We start from the raw sequence: 22,197 nt of genomic DNA, 5'->3' as shown, positions 1-22,197 counted from the left end.
TTCCCCGCCCCCTCATATGTCGCTGCTGCTTCAGAGCGCGCCGGGAGCCAGGAGACTACAGGGGAGCGGAGTCGTTGGTCACCATTGAAGTCCGTATCTTTCTCTCGCTCTCCTTTTCCCTCTCGTTCCTTCAGATCTTTCCTCATTCGGTGATAAATAGTAACGTAGGAGAGAACTGGTGGGGAATCTCTTTGTTTTGTGTGTGTGTGTGTGTGCGCGGCTCATACTGAGCTTACATTTTACGTAACTCCTGAGAAATGCTGTCAGGCGTGGCCTCGTTTTGCTCTCCTCCATTTTCTCTCTCGCGGCTCCCTCTCCCGGGCGGATTGACAAGCTTGAAAAGAGGCGCGGGGTTTCCCAGTACGGCCTTTCGACTTCTTGGCGGGCCTTCCCCCTGCTCGGCTCTTTCCTTCTAGCGGGACGGAGCGGTGGCGAACGGTCGAGCTCGGAGATTGGCAGCTGGCATATTTTTACCGCTGAGGTGCAAACACCTTGGAGCCCAATGAGGCATTATCACTAGTGACCGGCAGACTTTTTCCCTCCCCCGTTTCCTGTGTGTGGGCAAGGTCCAGGCCGCGGGCAAAGCAGGACTTGGGGGCGTGGACTTAATTTTTAAAAAGGACTAACCGCTGAGGCTTCAGCATTTCAAATGGATGCTGTTGAGCTTGCGGGGCAAGACGTGAAATGTCTTTCGCAGCTTATCGATGTGGGGTATATAATGCCAGGGAACCGTCCTGAAGGACCGACGTGTTTTGTGTTTTCTATGTCTCCTTGGCCCAACATTCTTCGTTTGCTTACGGGATTCTCATCCGGGATCATTTCCTATCCACCCGCCTTCGCTTGCGTACCTCGTGCTTAGGGCGCCCTTTACAGTTTTTCTTTACGGCAGGCGTTTCTTAATCACGCCTCCATTTATTTTAAATGGAAGCACGGTGGCAGAATCCCAGTGACCTAAAACGGCTGTGAAATAGTATCCATGAGATGCCAGGCTTTGTGTCTTGTTTTTTCTTTTTCTTTACTGAATTTCATGACTCATATGTTCTTTATAGGTTTGCAAAGAAATCATTCCGAATTTTAAATTGTAGAGAAGTTCGAGGACAATCAAGCTACAGACGTCCAAAGCTTATAAATTAAGTTCAAGCTGTATTGTGATTACCATATTTATGATGCACAGTTGTTTCTATACCTTCTGAAAACTATAATTCTGAAATCCTTTTCAATGATTATTTATTATGCATACCTTGAAATAAATTAAGTGTTCTACAATATTGCATCTTACTCTTGAAAATATATTTTATCATAGCACATTGTCTTAAGGTTTTGAAAATAAGGTTTTTCTATAAACTTGTGTTCAGTATTAGATTAGCATGTATGATACAAGGTCGTGAAAGGCAAGGTATGTCTTAGCAAACTCCAAATAATGCCTAGATAATGGAAACAACTTCAGCCTTTGTTAATGATGTGTGTGCATGTGTGTATCTATGTAAGTAATCTGAATAGAAAAGAACCGTTTGTATTGAGATGCCTTCCTTCATATAATGCAACATTCCTTTTGTCATGCATTTTTCTAGTAAAAACTCAGCAAGTCTTCAGTAAAAATGGCCACCAATAAATCCACATTGGTAAGTTCTTGACTATCTAAAATATGTAAGGATTTTACCATCATATTTCTTCAGATTTATTGTTGGCATCTCTATGCAAAAAGATACATCCACATCTCTCCTACCCAGCATTATTCTGTTAAAATACTCAAATTAAAAATAAGGCATCTCAGAAATATGCATATTCTGGCTCCAACAAACTTGGTATATTAGTTCACCTCTGCATGAGAAAGCATATAATCCAAGTTTATTAAGGAATAAACTTTCAGTAATTGATTGTATACTTAATTTGTTTCTCTTATATTGAAAAGTAACAATTGTGTAAATCATAGGTAAAATCTCCTTCTGTTGATGACTTTGTGGCATGTCCATGCAGTTTTCTTGGCAAGAAAACAGAAGTGGTTTCCCCTGCTGTACTCTTACCATAGATATTTGTTTGACTTCACAGTCTAGCCTACAGTCCAGGAGGTTTCTCATCCAAGTATTAAGGCCTGGTTCTGCTTAGTTTCTGAGACTAAATAAAGTCCTCCAAGCATTCTTATTTGCTGAGTTGTGTAAGTTATTATACAGGCTATAAAACTAAAGGAACAGATGCAGAACTAACCAGCTAAATGTAAAACATCTTGACTTAAATAAATTTGTGTTTCAGAAATTTTTGCTGAGATTGGAGGAAAGAAAGGAGGAATCAGGTTCTTGCTATTTAGTTTAGTTTCAAAATTACACTAACTGATCACAGTTCCTGGGACGGTATCTCCTTTTCTATCTCCTGAGAATTGGATCAAGGGAAGATGATGTATTAGAAGAGTGAGCATTACTGATGATGAGAATCAGTGGGCAGAGTCTATTAGCTGGTAAAGGAGAATATTTGTACCTCATAGTTGAAATGAGGGATCTTTGGTGCTCTTTGAACTTGGTTGTCTTTTTGCAGACATTTCATTACCTAAACTGGGTAACATCACTAGTGAAGAGGTGGGGTTTGCTCTCAATTTAAGTTCTAGTGGTTTGCTCTGTCCATGTTTCCTGTAGTCTTAAATGTTCTTTTGTTGGGCTGTTTGCTGTTGGCTTGTTTGGCAGTTCCTTGATTGGGGTATTGTTTATTTGATTGTTGGTCTGATGTTAATCTATGTTCCTCTGGCTGCTGCTTGTTGATGGGAAGATGTCAGTCTTTTGGTTTCTTTTTCGGCTTGTTGATAGTCACTTTTGCATAGTATGTAGATATTGGTTAGATCTACGTATCTATTGATCCCTAATTTGTCAGCACCAGGCTTCTAGAAATTCCCTAGCGTTTTTGAACTTGGCTTGGTTTAGAATGGTCACTGTTAAAACTGTGGTTTTGATAACCTATTTTTATCAAAAAGTGCCTGACACTCGACCCAATACAGCACAATGAACACAAGCCTAAAAGGAATAACAGTGCCTTACATCAAGAACATCTCAGAAATCACTAACATTATTACAACTCCATGGAATCAATGTAGCACACAAGTCAACTCAGGCCCTTCAAAATATCCTAACTAAATCAAAAGACCCAGCAGCCTCAGAAGAAAAAATAAGAATCAGCTGCAACATAGACTGTAATGACTGCAACAGCCACTACATCACACAAAGAGGCAGAAAACTAGCAGAACGCGTCCAGGAACATCAACTAGCACTCAGAAGACATGACTAAAACACCTTAATTTCACAACAGACTTAGCCATAGGTTCAACTGGAAAACTGACCATTCTAAAACAAGCTATGACCAAAAACACTAGAAAATTTCTAGAAGTCCAGCATGCTGACAAATTAGCCATCAATAGACACATAAACAGTACCTGTATACTATGCAAAAGAGACAATCAACAAGCCAAAAAGGGAACAAAAACGCTAAAACATCTTCCCATCAGTAATCAGCATCCAGACAAACATAGATTAATTTAAGGATTAACAACAAACAAACAATCAGGTAAACAATACCCTAATCAAGGAACTGCCAAAGGATCCAGCAGTAAAGAGTCCAACCAAAGACCCCTCACCAACATAGACAGGGCAAGTCTCTAGAACAGACATGTCAAACATAAGGCCCGGGGGCTGGATCTGGCCCGTGAAGTGGTTTCATGCGGCCCGCGAAGCCATCCTGGAAACAGTGAGAGACCGGCCCCCACTGCCTTGGCCCTGGCCCAGAGACCCTTCTTCTGCCAGAGACCCTCAGATCTGTCCCACTCCTGCCCAGGCCCCCATAGGCACCCTTGATGAGAACGATGTAGAGCTGGCCACGCCCACCCAGTAGGCCATACGCACTCTGGCCACGCCCACCCTGGCCATGCCCACCCGGCCCCTTGGCAACCACAATGCTGATGCGGCCCTCAATGAAATTGAGTTTGACCCCTGCTCTAGAATATAAACTGAAGAGCAAAGCACACTCCTTAACTATCCCTGATGATGTTGGGTAATGAAACATCTGCAAGAAAACAACCAAGTTTAAAGATTAGCAAGGACCTCTCTATTAGCTAATTCTTAGAATTTGTTCCAGTATGAATTTCCTTTGATTTGAAGGGCTTTAATCCCAGAAATATATGAATAGGACTGTAGTTATCTTTGGCAAATCCCCCTTAAAAACAGTGAAACTTAATTCTTCATGGAATGGTTTGGTTTGTTGGGTGGGAAAGCTTGCACTAAAGGGATAAAGCAAGTTCAGTCATTTCAGAATCCGTATCACTAGAATATAGTATATCCTTATTAGTGTCTTTAGTATAATGCTATCTGTAGGGAAAAGTTGCTTCAGATGTAGAAGAAGAAAATATAGCTTTTTTTAAGGCTAACTTTGCATCTACTTTCTTAAAAAGATGTGCTTTGGCCAATAATTTTAGAACACCTATAGAACTAGTATCTGTAAAAATGCTATTTGTTTATATTAGAGAAAATATATTGATTCTGGTGGCAGTATTTTCCACAAATCCTATGATGTACATCTTGTATTTTTGTACGTAGCTTAGAAGATGGGATGATTTTATTGGTAATCTTGTATATTCACTAGTACATCAACTGAGTGAAAATAGGATTGTACTTTTGTATGAAGAATAGAAACCTATTCTTTGGTACATTATCTTAGTCTAAAAAAGACAGCACTAATGTTGCCTCTAAATCTTTGCCCAAAGTGCAAATACTGAATGTCACTTTGACTTACTAGTTTAACTTGATATATTTGAATGAATGTAGAATTAAGCATAATTTTATATATACAGATGAATTCTAAAATATGACTGGAAATAACTGTTTTTGGACTGGAAATGTAGTTGTATATATAGGGATTGGGAAAACGTAGTAAAATGTAGTGTGTGTATTTGTATTTTAACTTTTGAATTTTTGTGGTATATTCCCAAGCTTTTAAGTAGATTGTAGAAATGAACTAGTAGTTTGACCTTTAGTGTTTGTCAGTTTTAAGACATTGCTTATTTAATCTATCTAGCATATAGATTTTATGTGAATGATAGAGCATGATCATTTTTATGCAGACTGTAAAGATACCCAACAATAACATCCCAGTCATTAGGTGCTATCATTTATGTAAAAAGGAAGATATCAAGATTTTTATTAATTGTGACTTTCTGTTTATCTTTTAATGATTGATTAGTTTTTCATACTGGGTGCTGCAAGCCAGTATCAGATATCACTGGTCCTTTGCATTTAATCTTTTTACCTCCCCTCAAACCTCTGTGATACCTAATATAGTTAGTTGTGGACTTACAACAGTTTGTTTAGTGACCATTCAAAGTTACAACGGCACTGAAAAAAAGCAACTTATGACCATTTTTCACACTTATAATCATTACAGCATCCCCATGGTCACATGATTTAATTTAGATAGTCAACAACTGGTTCATATTTAGGAGAGTTGCAGTGTCCCAGAGATATGGCATCTTTTGCCACCTTCAGACAAGCAAAATCAATGGGAAATCCAGATTCACTTAACCACTGTTTTACTAATTTAACAACTGCGGTGATTCACTTAACAAATGTGTCAAGAAAAGTCATAAAATGGGGCAAAACTCACTTAACAAATTTCTCATTTAGCAACATAAATTCTGGGCTAAATTATTGTAAATCGACGATTACCTGTATTATATTTTTGAGATTGCAATCCTAACTCTGCTTATTTGAAAATAAACAGTCCTAGGATGTCAATATCACAATCCAGAGATACAGAATTACATTCCATGTAGGTTAGATAAAATTTCTATTATAAAATAGCAAGGTAACTTGGATAAAGAATATTTTCCAATTTTCTCAAAATTGTCATCCCATCAAAGCAGCAATCACCTTTTCATGTATATTTTTTTAGAAATGTTGATCACTCATTTATACATAGTTCTGCTGGTATTAGTGAATAGAGTATTTAGCATTAGCCTAAGCTGCATTTTGATACTCTTCATCTCCAAAAGATGTCATAAGAACACAACTCTAAAGAAAAGGTATGGCCCCATATTGAAGTTCATGAAACTTGAAATTGGGAGGCCTTGATATTTTTTCTTTTAATCAGATTTCTCATATATTTGTGAGGCTTAGCATGGCCCCTCTACTGTCACTGTATTACCTATTTTGAACTATCCATTATGGTTTGCATCCAAAATTGTAACCAGGCTCTGCATTTATTTCTAATAGAACTGCAACTACTTCTAACATTACAATAATAAACTGAACAATGTATAGACAAATTATAGACAATAACATCTTACCCAATTGTGTTATTGATATTGGAATGCTTTGAGGATGATGTGGATGTAATAATTTGCTATCTAATAATAATAATTGGCTGCTAAGTGCTTTTCTATAGAATTTAATTTAAAGCCATTTTCAACCTTTTAAACATCTTGAGTTTGATTAAATAAGTTTAGTAGTGCTAACATTGCTGATACAAAAAGTGTTTGTGTTAAGGAGTTTCAGTCAAACTGTATTAAGAAGTGATCTTGAATGTGTGTCTTCAGTGTCTAATGAAAGTTGAAATGATGCATGTATGTAATTATAAATGTTTATACCTAGCAACTGAAAGCTTCTAAACTGCTTTGGCCTGTTGATGATTGCTATTCTAACTCAGGGAGTTTCTCTTCTCTTTCTAGTATTTACCCCAAATTTGTTTGGTTTGCCTTCTGTTAGACAAGTTTTTTTTAACACTAATCCATAAAAATGGAATGACTAACAGCAATTCTAAATAAATTATTTAGGATGCTGGAATAAGAAAGGGATAAGAAATGCACAGACCACAGGCTCATTTTTAAAATAAATTTAGGTCTTGCTGAAAAGAGTATAAAAGTTTCTCCTCAGTTGAAATAAAGGTGCAGCATGGGTATTAAATGTATGTGCAAATGATTTTGTTTTATAGCATAAAATGGGGAAAAAACAGAATGGCAAAGGTAAAAAAGTTGAAGAAGCAGAACCTGAAGAATTTGTTGTAGAAAAAGTCCTGGATCGACGTGTAGTTAATGGCAAGGTGGAATACTTCTTAAAATGGAAGGGATTTACTGAGTAAGGAATTTCATACATTTTTTTTTCTAAAATATTTTCAATATCTGTGTTAAATTGAAGAATTCTACAAAGATGTGTGAAAAGATTGCTATCACCAATTTCAGGAAAAGTCAAGTTCATATACTCTGAACTTCTGGATTCAGCTCCAATATGGATGGAAAATAGGCAGGGTATTTTCAATATAAAACTGGCTTCCCTTCTTAATATTGATAGAGTTATGGTAAATGCTGCATTTTCTACTGGATTGTGCTTGAGTTGTATAGTTTATGAATAACCTACCTACTGTGGAAGTAGCAGTATACAGTGCAATCCTAAATGTATTTGCCAAACAGTCAGCATCATTTTATTCAAAGGTTTTATTCTCTGTACTGTTAAGTTTTAATATTTCTTCCAGGAATACTCTTCAGCTGTAGGGAAAAAAGCAGACAACTTGTTAAGCATGTTAATACTCAAACTATAAGTATAAAACTTTCTGTTTTGGAAATTAAATGAGTTCATGCTATCAAAGTATAAGGCTTATTTATGGCACTTAAATTTACTCAGATCAGCAGGAGAGTGTTTAATAGTTAACATTAAAAATTGACTTTTTCCTTCTGTTGATTGTAAATGCTTTATAATACTGGGTTACAATATACTGTTGTCCATAGGGTCGCGATGGGTCGGACACGGCTTCGCAGCTAACAACAACAACATACTGTAGCATTTCAGGAAAACAAAACAAATACCCTAAAATTCATTTTTCCACTTACTAATTTTAACAATTTAAAAATTATCTCGGATTGTTATTTTGAGTGTATTCTATAAGCCACATGTCATAATGTTGCATTGTTCAGTTTTTAGCAGGGTTGAACAACATTTTGGTAACCAGGTGACGTCAATTTATATTTTTGAATGAATTGAAGGCCATACTGTTGTGAAGGCCATAATGCTATGTTATATTATTTTTTCCCTGGATTTCTTAGGTAAAATTTATTTTTTTCACATTTTTCCCAAAATTTTGGGGGGGATTAGGGTGTCAAAATCTGAAAGATTGCCATTGTCAAGTTTTAGCAATAATAGTTGACTGCAAAATCACTGGCTGGGAACTGCATGTGACATTTTATAATATAGTTAATACATTTTGTCTGAAAAAATTACCCAGAGTAATTTCAACTTGGTTTAGCTACTCTAGCAACTAGACTACAGAAATGGATTTTGAAAACAAATTGACACCTGAACTGTTTTAGGAATTAAGCAGGAATTTCATGTGTAACTATGTCTTGTGGACCTTCAGGTTTAGCCCTGGTAACAGGTTTTTATTTTTTGTTCTTGTATTTTTACCAAATTCTTTTTTGTAGTGCTGATAACACATGGGAGCCTGAAGAAAATTTGGATTGTCCAGAGTTAATAGAAGCTTTTCTGAATTCTCAGAAAGCTGGTAAAGAAAAGACAGAAGGTACCAAAAGAAAATCCCTTTCAGATAGTGAATCTGAGGACAGCAAATCAAAGAAAAAGAGGGATTCTGTAAGTTAATGAAAACATTAAACAGACATTCAGATATGAATAGAGAAGGCAAGGGAGGACCATATACACTAGGAACAGTAATGTCTTAGCCCCTTGTTAAAGGCTCAATTTTCATGGATCATTCCTAACATATATGTCACAGGCATAATGTGCTCCTACTTTTACATACACATATGCCAGATCCCTCTGCATGGTCCCAGTTTCTTCTTCAGCAATTATGCTTTTGAAGATACTTTTATTACAGTTACTGTCATTTCGTTCCTGGGGAATTTCTTAGGAAAGTATTTGAAACAAGGATATAGCAGTCCTAGAATGGTAGGGAAAATGTAATATTGAACTTCTCCGAAAGATGACAATAAGAAAAATCCTGGTCAACAGGATGCTTAAAACTTGGCGCAGGATCTGCAGCAGATTGCAAGTCACCTTTGAGAAATACATGTGGTCCACAGGCCAGCTCTAACTTACACTGTTCTGGATATATTGATAAATTATATGCTGATTTTTCCCCATAATCAGAAGATAATGGAAGGATTTACAGTTCTCTAAATATTTACTCCAACAGGTTGATAAACCCAGGGGATTTGCACGAGGTCTTGATCCTGAACGAATAATTGGAGCCACAGATAGCAGTGGAGAACTTATGTTTCTTATGAAATGGTGAGCAATAGATTAGAATGTTTAGTTTACAATATGACTTCTATTAAACTTAAGAAATATTATTTTTTCTGCTACTACAAGCTAATCAATGTTTAAGGGATTTTGTTAGGTTAGTTTTTCTTTTTTAGTGTTGATAAATCTCACCATACTATTTTAAGAAGTCAGAAAACCTATTATAACTTTATCACAGGTAAACAATCTGACTTGTAATATTAATATATCTGACCACAGTTATTAAAATCATTTTGTTTTTCTGGAAGGCATAAAAGAACGTGAGTGTACACAACAGCCTAATTTCTTTCTACTTGTTTTTGGGAGCACATTACACTGACTTTGTAATTATTAAATCTCATTAGATCCGTAAAATTTGGTAAATTATAAATTACCATTTCAATCCTATTGATTTGGAATCTAGTCAAAGTTAGCTACCAGCCATCCTTATCACAGACTAACAGATTTTGAATGATTAGAGTAGGAATTCTTAAAACTTCTGTAATTCTGTTACTTAATATGAATAATGTTAGAGCTGAAATACCATCAAAGGAGATGCTTTGAAATATATAAAAATGAAATAATTGAGGCAGCTACATTTTTTGGGATTATAGAGTTGATATAAAAAGATGGCTGTTTTTAATTATTCAAAGACATGTTTCTTAGGAGCTGTTGTGCATTTCAAAGCAATTCTTGAAACATGAAAACTCTTATACATTCAAATCTGCTTGCCTGAAAAAGAATGTTAATCCATGTTTTGATTGGTTGGTTGGTTCCAACTTTTAACAACCACATAGATAATTTGAAATAGAAATGCACAGGGATAAGCTATGTGCAGATGTGAGTAGTTACGATTAAGATTAGCACTCCAGAGAAACAAGTGGAGATTTTAACAATGGCAGTTTAGCCATGATTAGAGGGAGTTCTACCTAAAGAAATGAAAAACTGTTGCAAATAGTATTATTCTATCTTATAATACATGATTTATATGTAATTTATACATATGCTTAGTTAAAATGAAGTATTAACAAGGCCACAAAGCTTAGGGATAATAGTGAATTATAAATGTCATAAATGATGCTAATGATGTCAAGGCTAAAGGGGAAGGATTGTTGTATATTGCCCAGTCACTTTTTGTGAAATGGACAGTTATACAAATTTGTTAAATAAATAAATAAATTGTAACAACTAATAATAGGACACAAACAGAGCTATATGAGTCAAGGGAATCTTCAATTGACATTAGAAATAGTTTTTAATATATTAATTGGACATTCTTTCTTAAAACAGGAAAGACTCAGATGAAGCTGACCTGGTATTAGCTAAAGAAGCTAATGTGAAATGTCCTCAGATTGTAATTGCTTTTTATGAAGAACGATTAACTTGGCATTCTTGCCCAGAGGATGAAGCACAATAATTGTTTGGATTCTCTCCTTCCCTTTCCCCCCTTTTCTTAATATATGTATGATATTTGATTTAACAAAAGTGGAAAACTCCTATTGAGTCCTATTGAGATACGTTTGATTACTTTAAAAGTAATATGTTTTGCATAAAGAAGAAAGCAAAAGTGCTATTCACTTTGTTTATGATAAGAAAACATTTGATACTGCTTTCTGCATATTAGATCAAATGTTTTATAAAATTTGGTAGTTAATAGTGATCCTTAATGGCAACTTATTCGGATTTACAAGTGTTTTGTAGCTCTATACAACAAATGTGCATGCATTTTTTTCCTGCCATATAGTCTGTAAAATCATTTTATTTAGTATTTGTGGCAAATTGGTTCAAAGGGGACCAGGTGAAAACCTTGTTTTAATTTGAAAGTGCATATTGTATATTATATTGTAGGTACTGCTGAAGAGCTACTAATAAAATAGTTTCATATTCTTGTGCTTTCTTTACCAAACTGCAGGAAGCTAAGAGATTTTGAAAGCTATTTTTGGCATGGAAAATATCCACTAAAGGATAGAGACTTGAGTTTTGTTTTTTGCAAAAACAACAAAAAAAACCATTTTAACTAGGCAGGCAGTTACATGAAATTTATAGTTTTCTCCCATAGATGTTTATAAGTTGTTTCTCAGTATTAGCAAAATAAGAAAACGAACATAAAAAACTTCTGTGCTACATTTAATTTTTTAAGACTAATTTGCAGGCTTGGTAATCACAATTATAGTACTCAGAATATATGGTTGAGTAAAATCCTGACTTAATCCTCTTAAACCCTATGTCTGATGCTTTACAAATTAATAAATTATTGGTGTCTTAATCTTGATTTGTTTAGGAACTATTATCCCTAATCCCAATATAAATTTCAAATAAAATTATTTTAATAGATTACTTGATGAATTTATGTAGATAGCAAAATTGAGGCACACACATATATATACACATATAATTATATATATAAATATATATATAAATATTATATATATATATATATATATATATATATATATATATATATATATATAAAATCATATAGTAAATTGTTAAATCACAATTTGATCATCCAAATAGGGTTGCTATATGTGTGATTAAGTTTTAAATTCACATTATTTCATGCACATTTTTTAGTGTGCCAAGAAAAAAAACAGAGACAACTGCCCTTATATTTTTGCTGTCTGTACTGATTGTACCAGCAATACTTCTTGAGGCAAAAGGCAATATAATGTACTCTATAGAACACATTTATCAACAATATCGCTCATCTTGTATTTTTTGTATGTCTGTTTGTGGATTCATTTGGTTTTGATTTTATTATGTTTGGGTGAGCAATAAGGAATCTTGTCATGTATGACTTAATTGTCATTATTTGGTTTCTAATATAGTTCAGTGATTCCATTTATATGCTGGATTAATAGAATGGATTATTGAAATTCACCATAATTTTTGATTTTAAAAATCAACATAATAATTCATCTCATTTCTGAGAATTACTGTAAAAATAAATAGGACACCAGATTGAAAAAACCCTAGAGTTCTAAACATGAAGTCAGTTCACTGCCTTTCAATAAACCTATTTCCTGATACATATCGAGGTTCCCTTCAATTTTTTTTGCTGATTTCTTCCATTTTGTTAAGTATTTGTATTTCTGCTTTTTTGTCAAAATTTTATTAAATATTTTATTTATATAGTAACACACATAACTCCTATATCCATATTCAATCTATCAGAAACAGTACTGTAATAGACACATTAAAAATACAAGTCAAAATAGTCAAGCAAATGGTAAGAGAACACATATCCACTCTGGACGAATTAAAGTCAACAGGTCTAGATGGATTACATGCCAGGGTTCTGAAGGAGCTGGCAGATGTGATCTCAGAACCACTGAACAAAATCTTTCAAAGATCCTAGAACACTGGGAACTACCAGAGGACTAGAGAGAAGAGCTGACATGGTTCCCATCTTCAAAAAAAGGATTAAGGAAACGACCTATCATCCTGGGAAGAGTCTGGAAAAGATAAGCAATGTATTTGGGAACACCTAAAGGCAAGCAAAGTTATAACCAAAAATCAACATGGGTTTGTCAAAAATAGATCTTGTTGCAATTTTTGACTAAATTAGTAGACCAGTGAAATGCTGAGGACATAATTTACTTGGACTTTAGTAAGGCATTTGTTAGTAAAGACTACAACCTACTGCTTGGTAAGATAGAAAAATGTGGGTTAGACAACATCACCAAAAAAAGATGGATTCATACTGGCTGATCAATCACACTCAATGTGTAGTCCTTAATGAAACTACATCTACATGAAGTATGCAGTGGGGTACTATGTTAGGCCTAGTACTGTATAACATCTTCATAAATGATTTAGATGGGGTAAAAGGGGAATTCATCAAGTTTGCAAATGACACCCAGCTGGTAGGAATATGCAACACTTTAGAAGATTAGGCTCAAGTTTGAAAAGAATCTTGATAAACACTGGGACTTATCCAAAAATGAAATTCAATAGTGAGAAAAATAAGACTTTACACTCAGAAGAGAAAAAGTAAATGCCAGATATAGAATAAGTGGTACCTTACTCAATAGCAGTAACTAAGAGGGATCTAGAATCTTTATAAATGAATCAACACTATGAGCCAGCAGTGCTGCAGCCACCAAAAAAGCCAACAGTCTTAGGCTGCATTAATAGAGGGATAGACTCAAGATCAAAGCAAGTGCTAGTACTGCTTTATAATGCCTTGCTAAGATGGAATATTGCATCCAGTTTTGGTTGCTATGATAAGATGTTGAGACTAGAAAGTTCCGAAAAGAGCAAAAAAAAAAAGGGAGACTAAAATCGACAGTTACAGGAATTGGGCATCTCTAGTCTAATGAAAAGGACTATGGGTGACATGATACTGTGGTAATCTTCCAATATTTAAGAGAATGCCATGAAGACAGGATCAACCAATTTTCCAAAGCAACTGAAGGAAAGGCAAGAAGCAAAGAATGGAAATTAATCGGGGAGAGATACAACCTAGAAATAAGGAAAAAATTTCTGACAGTTAGAACAATTAGTGGAACTTCAGAAGTTGTGAATGCTCCACAACTGGAGATTTTGCAGCACCATTGAGCAACACATCCTGGACAGTTCCTAAAGCTAATGCACGGTGTACAGTAATGTCACCTAAAATGCAATGGCAAAAGAGTTCACCATTTGGTCAGGATATTGCAACGTGTCATATATATATATATATGTATGTTTTTGAAGAGCACAGGGAAGCTTCAATTAGTCTAGGTTTAATGGACTAATCATCGGTAGACACGCACTAACCAGAGCATAGCTGCTCAAGCACCCACATTAGTTTTCTATTATATTCCATATGCAATTCAAAGTACTGCTTTTAACTTAATGCCCTGCATGGCTTGGCACTGAACAATTTCTCTCAACTTTTATCATTGTGATGAAATTTTTAATAAAATTATTAACAATTATTTAAGGGTGGGCTTGAGGTGTATAATGTTACCTGCTGTTTTTTGATTGGTGGGTTTTTAAATTTTATCTATGCTTCTATTATTACTGTTATGTAAAAGTAAACCCACTGAGAATGTCTTGATTATGATGGATAAGAGAACTGAATAAAAATTTAATGAAGAATAGAAGTTAGTACTGTTTTATAATACCTTGGATGTTGATTGAATAAAAAAGTAACCAATGTAAAAGAATTACATGAAGGGATTTCACCATGTAGAACGAATGAATTAGTAGCACAAAGTAAATATATGAAGGAAGAATGAACTGTCAAACAGAAGGGGAGGACCTAGAAAGTTGTAGGCTGATGAAATCCTGAAAATAAATAAATAAAAGGTTTAAAGAACAAAAGGCAATATATGAAAGAGTGTATGGATGTGTGGAATTGAGGATGAGAAATATATTGTGTTATGCTTTTAATTTCTTTACCTTAATACTAGGTTGTATTTAAAATGAACCAAAATTCAGGTTCAATATGGGTTTAGCAAGTCGGCAATCAAGATTAGCACATGGGAAGTTGCTGTTGAGGTTTACATGCTGCTAGTTTTTGTGTATGCAAAATGGAAAAAATGAAGATTCAATCAGAAGAAAACAGCATGATTAAAAACAGGCTCTTTACATTAGAAAAACAACAAAAGTTGATCTGTAGTAGAATATTTTTGGTTTTTATTTTACTTTCTATAACTAATTTGTGGCTTTGTTAACATAAATTCAAAAGTATATGTTTTTTTTATCTTTTACTGTATGTAATATTTCATACAAAAAGTTATGTAAGTGGAAACCAATCATATTGCTGAATAATGCAAATTGGAATAATGCAACCATTTTGTGGGATTCATTAATAATAATGAATTTCTCTCACTCCTACATTTTGAATAATACATATTAAAAAAAATGAGTAGCTTGATGGATATGTATAAATGTACAATAGCTACCTCACTTTAAGTCCTAATTTGAGGTCATTTGCATGCAAGTTTTAAAAGTATGGTCCCAAAACCTAGGAAAAATCCACCCCATCTCAGGAGTGTGAGAATTTCCAACATAGTTCTAGTTTCTGTTTTCTTAACAAATGTCAATCTATGTTAGCAATTGTCCATTTATCTTATGGCTAAGTTTTCTCAAAGCTTTTGATATGACATTTTGTCAAAGGTTTCTCAAAATTCCTAATGCACAGTATTTGTTATATTATGTCACCCACTTTAACGTATTTGTTAACATAATCAAAAGAGGATGCAATGGCTCAGCGGTTAAAGATGCTGAACCTGGTTGTCAGCCCAAGTTTGAAATCTAGGACACAGTTCTTAAATTTTTTAAATTAAATTTTGTTTGCTTGGTATATAATCTAAACAGAATGTAATTGAAGAATGTTGACTTAGATGCTTATTTCTTTTACTATTACTTTCATGTTTGGGGGTACCTTTCAGCAAAAATAGAGGATATGATGTAAAGCCCATAAAGAATATACGATTTCAAAATCTTATTTTTCTTTTATTTATATATCAGATTTGGAGATCGCCCATCTTGCTCGCAAAGCATATGCATATAAATGTTACTTCAGTAATCTTAATAAAGTTGCTGAAATGAAAGGCAAGAGAATATGAGTGACCTGCTGTTTCTGTGAGCAGCATTGATGATTATTCAGTAGATGGCAGTCTTCAATGGTGTGATAAAAACAATTATTGCAAGTCTGTATGACTGCAGTTCTTATTCAACATTTGTTTGTCATATTGACTGGGTCATGTGGTATGATAGATGAGCATGGTTACTGGTTCTGTGTATTGTGGAAAAACTACCAATATTAGTTTACACTCCTGGCATATTAAATTCAGTAAACCATGATTTAGTTAATCATGATTGACTCACGTGGAATTTCATTATGCTTTCTAATTCTGCAGAACTTATATTTTTTTCTAAAAACTTTTTTCTAAGGATACTGTTGTGCTGTTGTGGTGACTAACTGAGTTGCTTCAAAAACTATTCAAGTTACGAAGAACAGTGTTTTTAATCTGATGGTTTAGATGTGGACTTAACATCTGAGGAATTCTATCTTGATTTTATACATTTCTATTCTGCTTTATCAAATAGGTTCAAGGTAGCATAAACTGTTATCTCACCCCATTTTATTACTAATCCTTAATCTAACCTTAGCTATGCAATTTGCCATTGTTCTTCTCAAAATAGACTGACATGGTTACAATTCTAGGATACATCCAAAAGTAAATGCTGAAATACACAGGTTCCTTCACCCCCATCTTTAGTTTGCAAACTTCACTCTATTGTAGCATATTTGAATATATGATTATTAACTGGTATATGAGAGCTAAGTTTCAAAGTAGGAAAACATTTTTGTTTTCATGAATTACCTTATTAGTTCATTCACTTCTGGCAAACCAAAGACAGTATGAAATGTCTCAAGTTGAAATCTCCCATGAAAAGGTCAATCTGCAAGAGGTTAAAGAGGATGTGGTAAAGAGGTAGAAATAATTCAAAGGAAAAGTTATGGCCTAAAGAGGTAATGGGGAATAGTTTCATTAGCTTCCATTCAGTGAAATATTGTTTTGTGACTGGCTGCATCAGCATGGCATCCAACTCATGAATATAGCAGTCTCAAACCCAATTTCAGCTAGGAAACAAGCATAAAATTTACATTTAAATGCACCCATCAGCCTACAAAAGTTGTCTAGCTCTACTTTAGCTGGATGTGATATAAAACATGCATACTATTTGTAACAAAAGGAATCTTTAGTATCTTAACAGAACTTTTAGAATGGAAAATTGAGAAACATATTTTCATTATTATATTCATTCAAGTTATAAGGCTATAGGAACTGGTAGAATACATATAGAAATAAGGCAAGCAATAGCTGCAAAGGTTCTAACCAAGCTCTAGCAAATCTGGAAAATGATACAGTAACAAATTGGAAGAGATCAATCTACATTCCAATACCAAAAAAGAGAATTAAAATATGTGCAAGATATTGTTAGAAGAAAGTCCTTTTGTTCAAATCAGACCAAGTCTTCCAAAGAACATAATCATAAATTGCTTGAAGTGGAGGCTCATTAGGCAATGGAAAGTGGCTACAAAATTACACTTTATCGAACAGAGATTCAACCTAGAATTAAGGAGAAATCTGTCAGTGAAAACAATTTAACAGTGGAACAGCTTGCCTCCAGAAGTTGTGGGTGCTCCATCACTGGAGGTTTTCAAGAAGAAATTGGAAAGTCATTTGTCCAGAATGGTATAGAGTGTCCTGTTTGAGCAGGGGGTTGGATTAGAAGACCTCCAAGGTCCTTTTCGATTCTATTATTCTGTGTTCTGTAGGCTATTCTTTATTCTACATGCTACCAAATAATGCTTAGGATCATCCAATGTAGATTAAGCCCAAATGGAAAAGGAGATGCCAGATGTTTAAGAAAAAGCTAGGAAACGTGAAATATTATGCACAATGGATTGGAATGAAAAAAATAATAACACAAAGCTGAAAACTTCTTCCATTTCCATCTGCTACTTTTGCTTTGCCAGTAGCATATGTAATTAAAAATAGTCCAAATCTACTGCATGGTTCTTTTCCAACTCCAGAATAATTCTTTTCCAACTGTCAGGAAAACTCTCTTAATCCCTTCATAGCTAAAACAATGGGAAAGCCCTCCCCTGTCCATCTAGTCATCTAGGGGGCAGCCTTAACAAGGAACTTCTGTTAATATGGTGAGAACCACAGGCATTCCATTATCAAGTGCCTCTCCTGGTTATCTCCATGGTCCACCCTCTTTAACAATGGAATCCTAGGAACCATTGTCTATTGAAGAGGCACAACTTTTATTCTAAAATAGCAAAAAAAAAACACCTTTTCTTTTGTTCAACCCCTATTTTATCCTAAGAAGTTGTTCATGAATCAGATTACACAGATTCCCTAACTCTCAACTTCAAAATGTGTAAGAATCTCTGCCTTTCTATTGTTCACCCTTCTTTTTTGTTAACATTAGAGATCAATAATCATTGTACAAACAAGTGGCAGCTTCTCCTTGGTCTTGTGCTCCTTACTTCAGAAAATTCTATTTCAGGATAATTAAGAAAGGCAAAGATTCCCAAAAGTTAGTATTCATTCATTATAAATTCATGTTTCAATCATGGCAGGCTATGAAACATGCTTATAAAAAATGGGAACTCCAGAGTATCTCATTGTCCTCATGCAAAACCTACACTATATATTACAGGTCAGGAAACTACAGTTTGGACAGAACATGGTGAAACAGTCAAGCTCCAGGAATGGATAAGTATGCTCTCCCCTTATTTATTCAACCTATATGCTGAAATACATCAAGGGAATTGAGAAAAGATTAACATGGTTTTAAAATTAGAAGAAGAAACATCAATAGCTTGTGCTATGGTGATTATTCTACTCATAGCTGAAAATGCAAAATTTTGGCAATAAAAGTCAAGGAGCACAGTAAAAAAATGAGTCTAACTTTAAAGTAGACCAAACTAATAACAAGTACAACAAGCACTTAAGAATAGGTATTTTGAAGTAGCACGGTAGATAGTGTTTGCTTTTTAGGATCAGCCATCAGTAATAAAGAAACAAGGAGCCAAGAAATAATTCTTCAGACTACCATTTGCTAAAGTAGTGATGAAAATATTGGAAAAGATATTCAGATGCTATAATATCTACAACGATATATATAACTCCAAAGATCAGATAATAAAAGAAACTGTTTAGAAATAACACTACATGTCCTTTTGGGGGTAGAGGACCTCATAAATCAAACAAATCAAGAGTTCTCATAGGAGGCACAAATATTCAGGCTCAATTCGTTATACTTAGAAGACTATATGAAGATCTAGTTTTTTGGAGAAAGCTCCAATGTTGGGAAAGCTAGAAAGAAGAGCGGCAAGATGGCTGGATTAAGTTAACGTGGGTGCACTATTTGAAAGACTGAACGGAAGATCATTTTGGAGAAAATCTTGTCTATGTGCTTGCTATAAGCTGTCGCTGACATAAGATAGCACAGTTCTTAGTTTCTTAAGTGTTTTAATATGATGTGATATATGCAATATACTTAACTACTTACAATTAATTCATGATATATTAGAAAGCTATAATGTCTATAATATCTAACCCTTTCTTTACTTGTATATTTTTATTTTTTAAATTTTCTATTTTGTACTTGTTTATATATTTTGTTTCAAATATTCAGTAAAAATTACCTTATGTGCTTTTATCACAATTCTCATTCAATTTAAATGATTTATTCAGATTTATTTATTCTGAAATATTTTCCTTTTGAAATTGCTTAAAGGCAAGTAATAATTGTGAAAATGTTCTTTCATTGTATAATCATCTGTCCAGGAAGTTGTATCTTTCCTAGTTTCTAATGTTTCAATTAAATCCCAAGGAAAGATGACATGAAGAAACTTCCCTTGGGCTTTTTCAAATTGGAGAATGTGCATTACAACAGCAGGAGTAGCTTCCATCAGCAAAATAAACCCTATAATACAGCAAGAAAAATGTAAATGAAATGTTTGAAAACTTTGAGAATTCAGCAGAAAAACAGTAGCCTTTTCTGCAAGAGAAAAAACCTTGAGAAATTACAAGGTAACTTTCAGCACAGCACAGAATAATTTCCATCAAGCATGCTACATTAAAAGAGGAATTTGGAGAAAGCTAAGTCCATTCCTGTTTTGAACTTCACACTACCACTGTCTTTCTTGAAAAGGGAAGTAATAATGTCACCTTTTCCACTTCAAAAGGATTGCAATTGGGGTAAGGGAAGGGCCTGTCTGTGAATGTTTCCAGTATGGGCTGGAAGTTCCACACTTGTTATACAATATTTTTCAAAGATAAGGAAATACGTCTTTACTAGAGAAATTCTCAATGAATTCCCAAACAAAATTTAAACTTTTATTATTCCATACATACTGTACTTGTCACAGGTCAAATTCAGAAATTTTCTTATTATAAAGTAATATAGTTACGAACCAAGTGATAAAAATGTGCCTTAATTTGCAGAATAGGATAAAAATTGCTAGATGGATATTTACTGATCCAAATCATTCAGATTATGAGGAATGTACAGGAAGTTTGATGTAACAAGTGCAAAGGAATAGAAAGCCATGAAGCAGAACTTTGCAGTGTGGAAGGTCATGGAACATCTGTCTTCTAATGTGGATATCCTCTATCAAAATCTTTCTACTCCATCAGTTGATTATATGCTTATTTTAAATTACTTTCACTGTGCTCTTTAGATTAAAAAAAACAGCTTACAACAGACAAGTCAAACACAAGGCCCGGGGGCCGGATGCGGCCCGCGAAGTGGTTTCATGTGGCCCGCGAAGCCATCCTGGAAACAGTAAGGGAACGGCCCCCGCTGTCTTGGCCCTGGCCCAGGCTAGCCAGGAGCTAATGTACAATTTCGTGGTGGTCATATATGCTGAAATACATTCAGTCTTTGCTCCACAAGGCCATCTGGAAACAGCGAGGGACCAGCCCGTGCCGTGTCGGCACTGCCCCCTCGGTGCATGCTGGGGAGTTATCACCCTTCATGAGGAATGAAGAAATGCACCATCGCCTGGAAGTGGCCAGCACATGGCCCTGCCTACTTTGGGCAGGCTAGGGGTTGGGCAGCATTGTGCTTCTCTTCAGATTCATGCCACCCGGCTCAGCCTCTTGGCACTGTGAGTAGAGCACCCCACTACCTGCCAAAACCAGGCAGGCTAGGGGCTGGGCAGCATTGCGCAGGTAACATTGACTCTCACGCTGCTCATGGCATCCCCTCCCATAGAGCCCACCAAACTGGTTATGTGAAATAGGCGAGGGCCATGTGCTGGCCACTTCCAGGCAAAGGAAGGAAGGAGAGGGAGGGTCTGAGGGAAGTCCTACCTTAGTCCTGCCCTGCTGCCCTTTCACCATCCCCTTGCCCCCTGCTCCTGGCCTACTGTGGGGTGTCTCCCATCCTATTGCTAAGGAAGCTTTGGATACAAAGCCAGGTCTCCTCACATGGAGAGGGAATAGGCCTCCCTCTTGATTTTACCCTCATACCCGTCATGAGCAATCTGGCTAAGGAGAGCAAGCACAGCAGCAGCAGCTGGGCACCCCCTTGGGGAAGTGGGGCTGGGCTTAGTGCTGTGGGTGCTTGAGGGCTAGGCATTTGACCTCCACGCCACCACCCAGCCCCCCTCCCCCGCATGGCCTGAGAGGAACAGTGAGGCTCCTCTGGTAGACCATGCCTTGGCACTTCCCTGGTCCCATCTCCTTCTGCCAGAGACCCTCAGATCTGTCCCACTCCTGCCCAGGCCCCCATAGGCACCCTTGACACAAATGATGTAGAGCTGGCCATGCCCACCCAGTAGGCCATATGCACTCCAGCCACACCCACCCAGTTGGCCACGCCCACCCTGGCCACACCCATCTGGCCCCCCAAGGGCAACCACAATGCTGATGCGGCCCTCAATGAAATTGAGTTTGACACCCCTGGCTTACAACATCCAGAAATTAGACATGTTCCTTTGTTCCTGTTTTGCTAAGTGCCTTATACATTGCATCTTTCCTTAAAGCTATATTTTCACAATACAGGAACTCTGTTGTAAGGAATGGATCTTTTTTCTTATTATTTTCCTCATTCTTTAGCATTCACCAATATGTACAATTGCAACACCATCTGGATTGTAATTATACTGGTGCCTGGGGTTGTTCCTGAAAACAGCTTTGTCATAAGTAGCAATAATGACTGCATCCTGCCATTATACATATATTGAGTGGATAACCACAGCACAGAATTGATCTATATAATGTTATCCTTCCCTCCCCTATCATATCTTTGTCACTGTCAAATTTCTTTCACAGATAAAACTTTGGCATGATACTAACGCAGTTACTACCACATGATGGCCCTACAAGTACTAAATAGGTAATTGATATGTAATCATGAAAGGACAATGTACAATCTATCATTTAATTTGATTTAACATTTCTTTTGAAAAGGAAGC

General features: G+C 35.6%; 1 protein-coding gene across 4 annotated transcripts; it reads left to right on the top strand.

Moving 5' to 3' along the window:
• Positions 1 to 11: 11 nt before the first annotated feature.
• Positions 12 to 11,632, top strand: CBX3 (chromobox 3). Of its 4 annotated transcripts, none has more exons than XM_083378207.1 (6): positions 12 to 89; positions 1,050 to 1,622; positions 6,961 to 7,103; positions 8,441 to 8,606; positions 9,169 to 9,263; positions 10,545 to 11,631. In XM_083378207.1, exons 2-6 carry the CDS (start codon positions 1,599 to 1,601, stop codon positions 10,669 to 10,671), a joined length of 555 nt encoding a protein of 184 aa, XP_083234333.1. In that variant the 5' UTR covers positions 12 to 89; positions 1,050 to 1,598; the 3' UTR covers positions 10,672 to 11,631. The 4 variants fall into 4 exon arrangements, with proteins under 4 accessions (XP_083234333.1, XP_083234331.1, XP_083234334.1 ...); XM_083378205.1 differs by having other exon boundaries at positions 43 to 89; positions 1,572 to 1,622; positions 10,545 to 11,495; XM_083378208.1 differs by having other exon boundaries at positions 49 to 178; positions 1,572 to 1,622; positions 10,545 to 11,632.
• The last annotated feature ends 10,565 nt before the right edge of the window (positions 11,633 to 22,197 follow it).

The sequence above is a fragment of the Vipera ursinii genome (genome assembly GCF_947247035.1).
Source record: "Vipera ursinii genome assembly, chromosome: Z".
Lineage (NCBI taxonomy): Eukaryota > Metazoa > Chordata > Lepidosauria > Squamata > Viperidae > Vipera > Vipera ursinii.
The sequence above is the reverse complement of the archived record's forward strand: the minus strand, read 5'-3'. Positions and strand labels throughout refer to the sequence as shown.

Excerpts from the sequence above, each read along its gene's own strand:
- CBX3 (XM_083378208.1), top strand. The coding sequence starts at position 1,599 with ATGGCCACCAATAAATCCACATTG. Across the intron at positions 8,607-9,168 it reads CAAAGAAAAAGAGGGATTCT|GTTGATAAACCCAGGGGATT; the intron begins GTAAGTTAATGA and ends TTACTCCAACAG. Across the intron at positions 9,264-10,544 it reads CTTATGTTTCTTATGAAATG|GAAAGACTCAGATGAAGCTG; the intron begins GTGAGCAATAGA and ends TTCTTAAAACAG.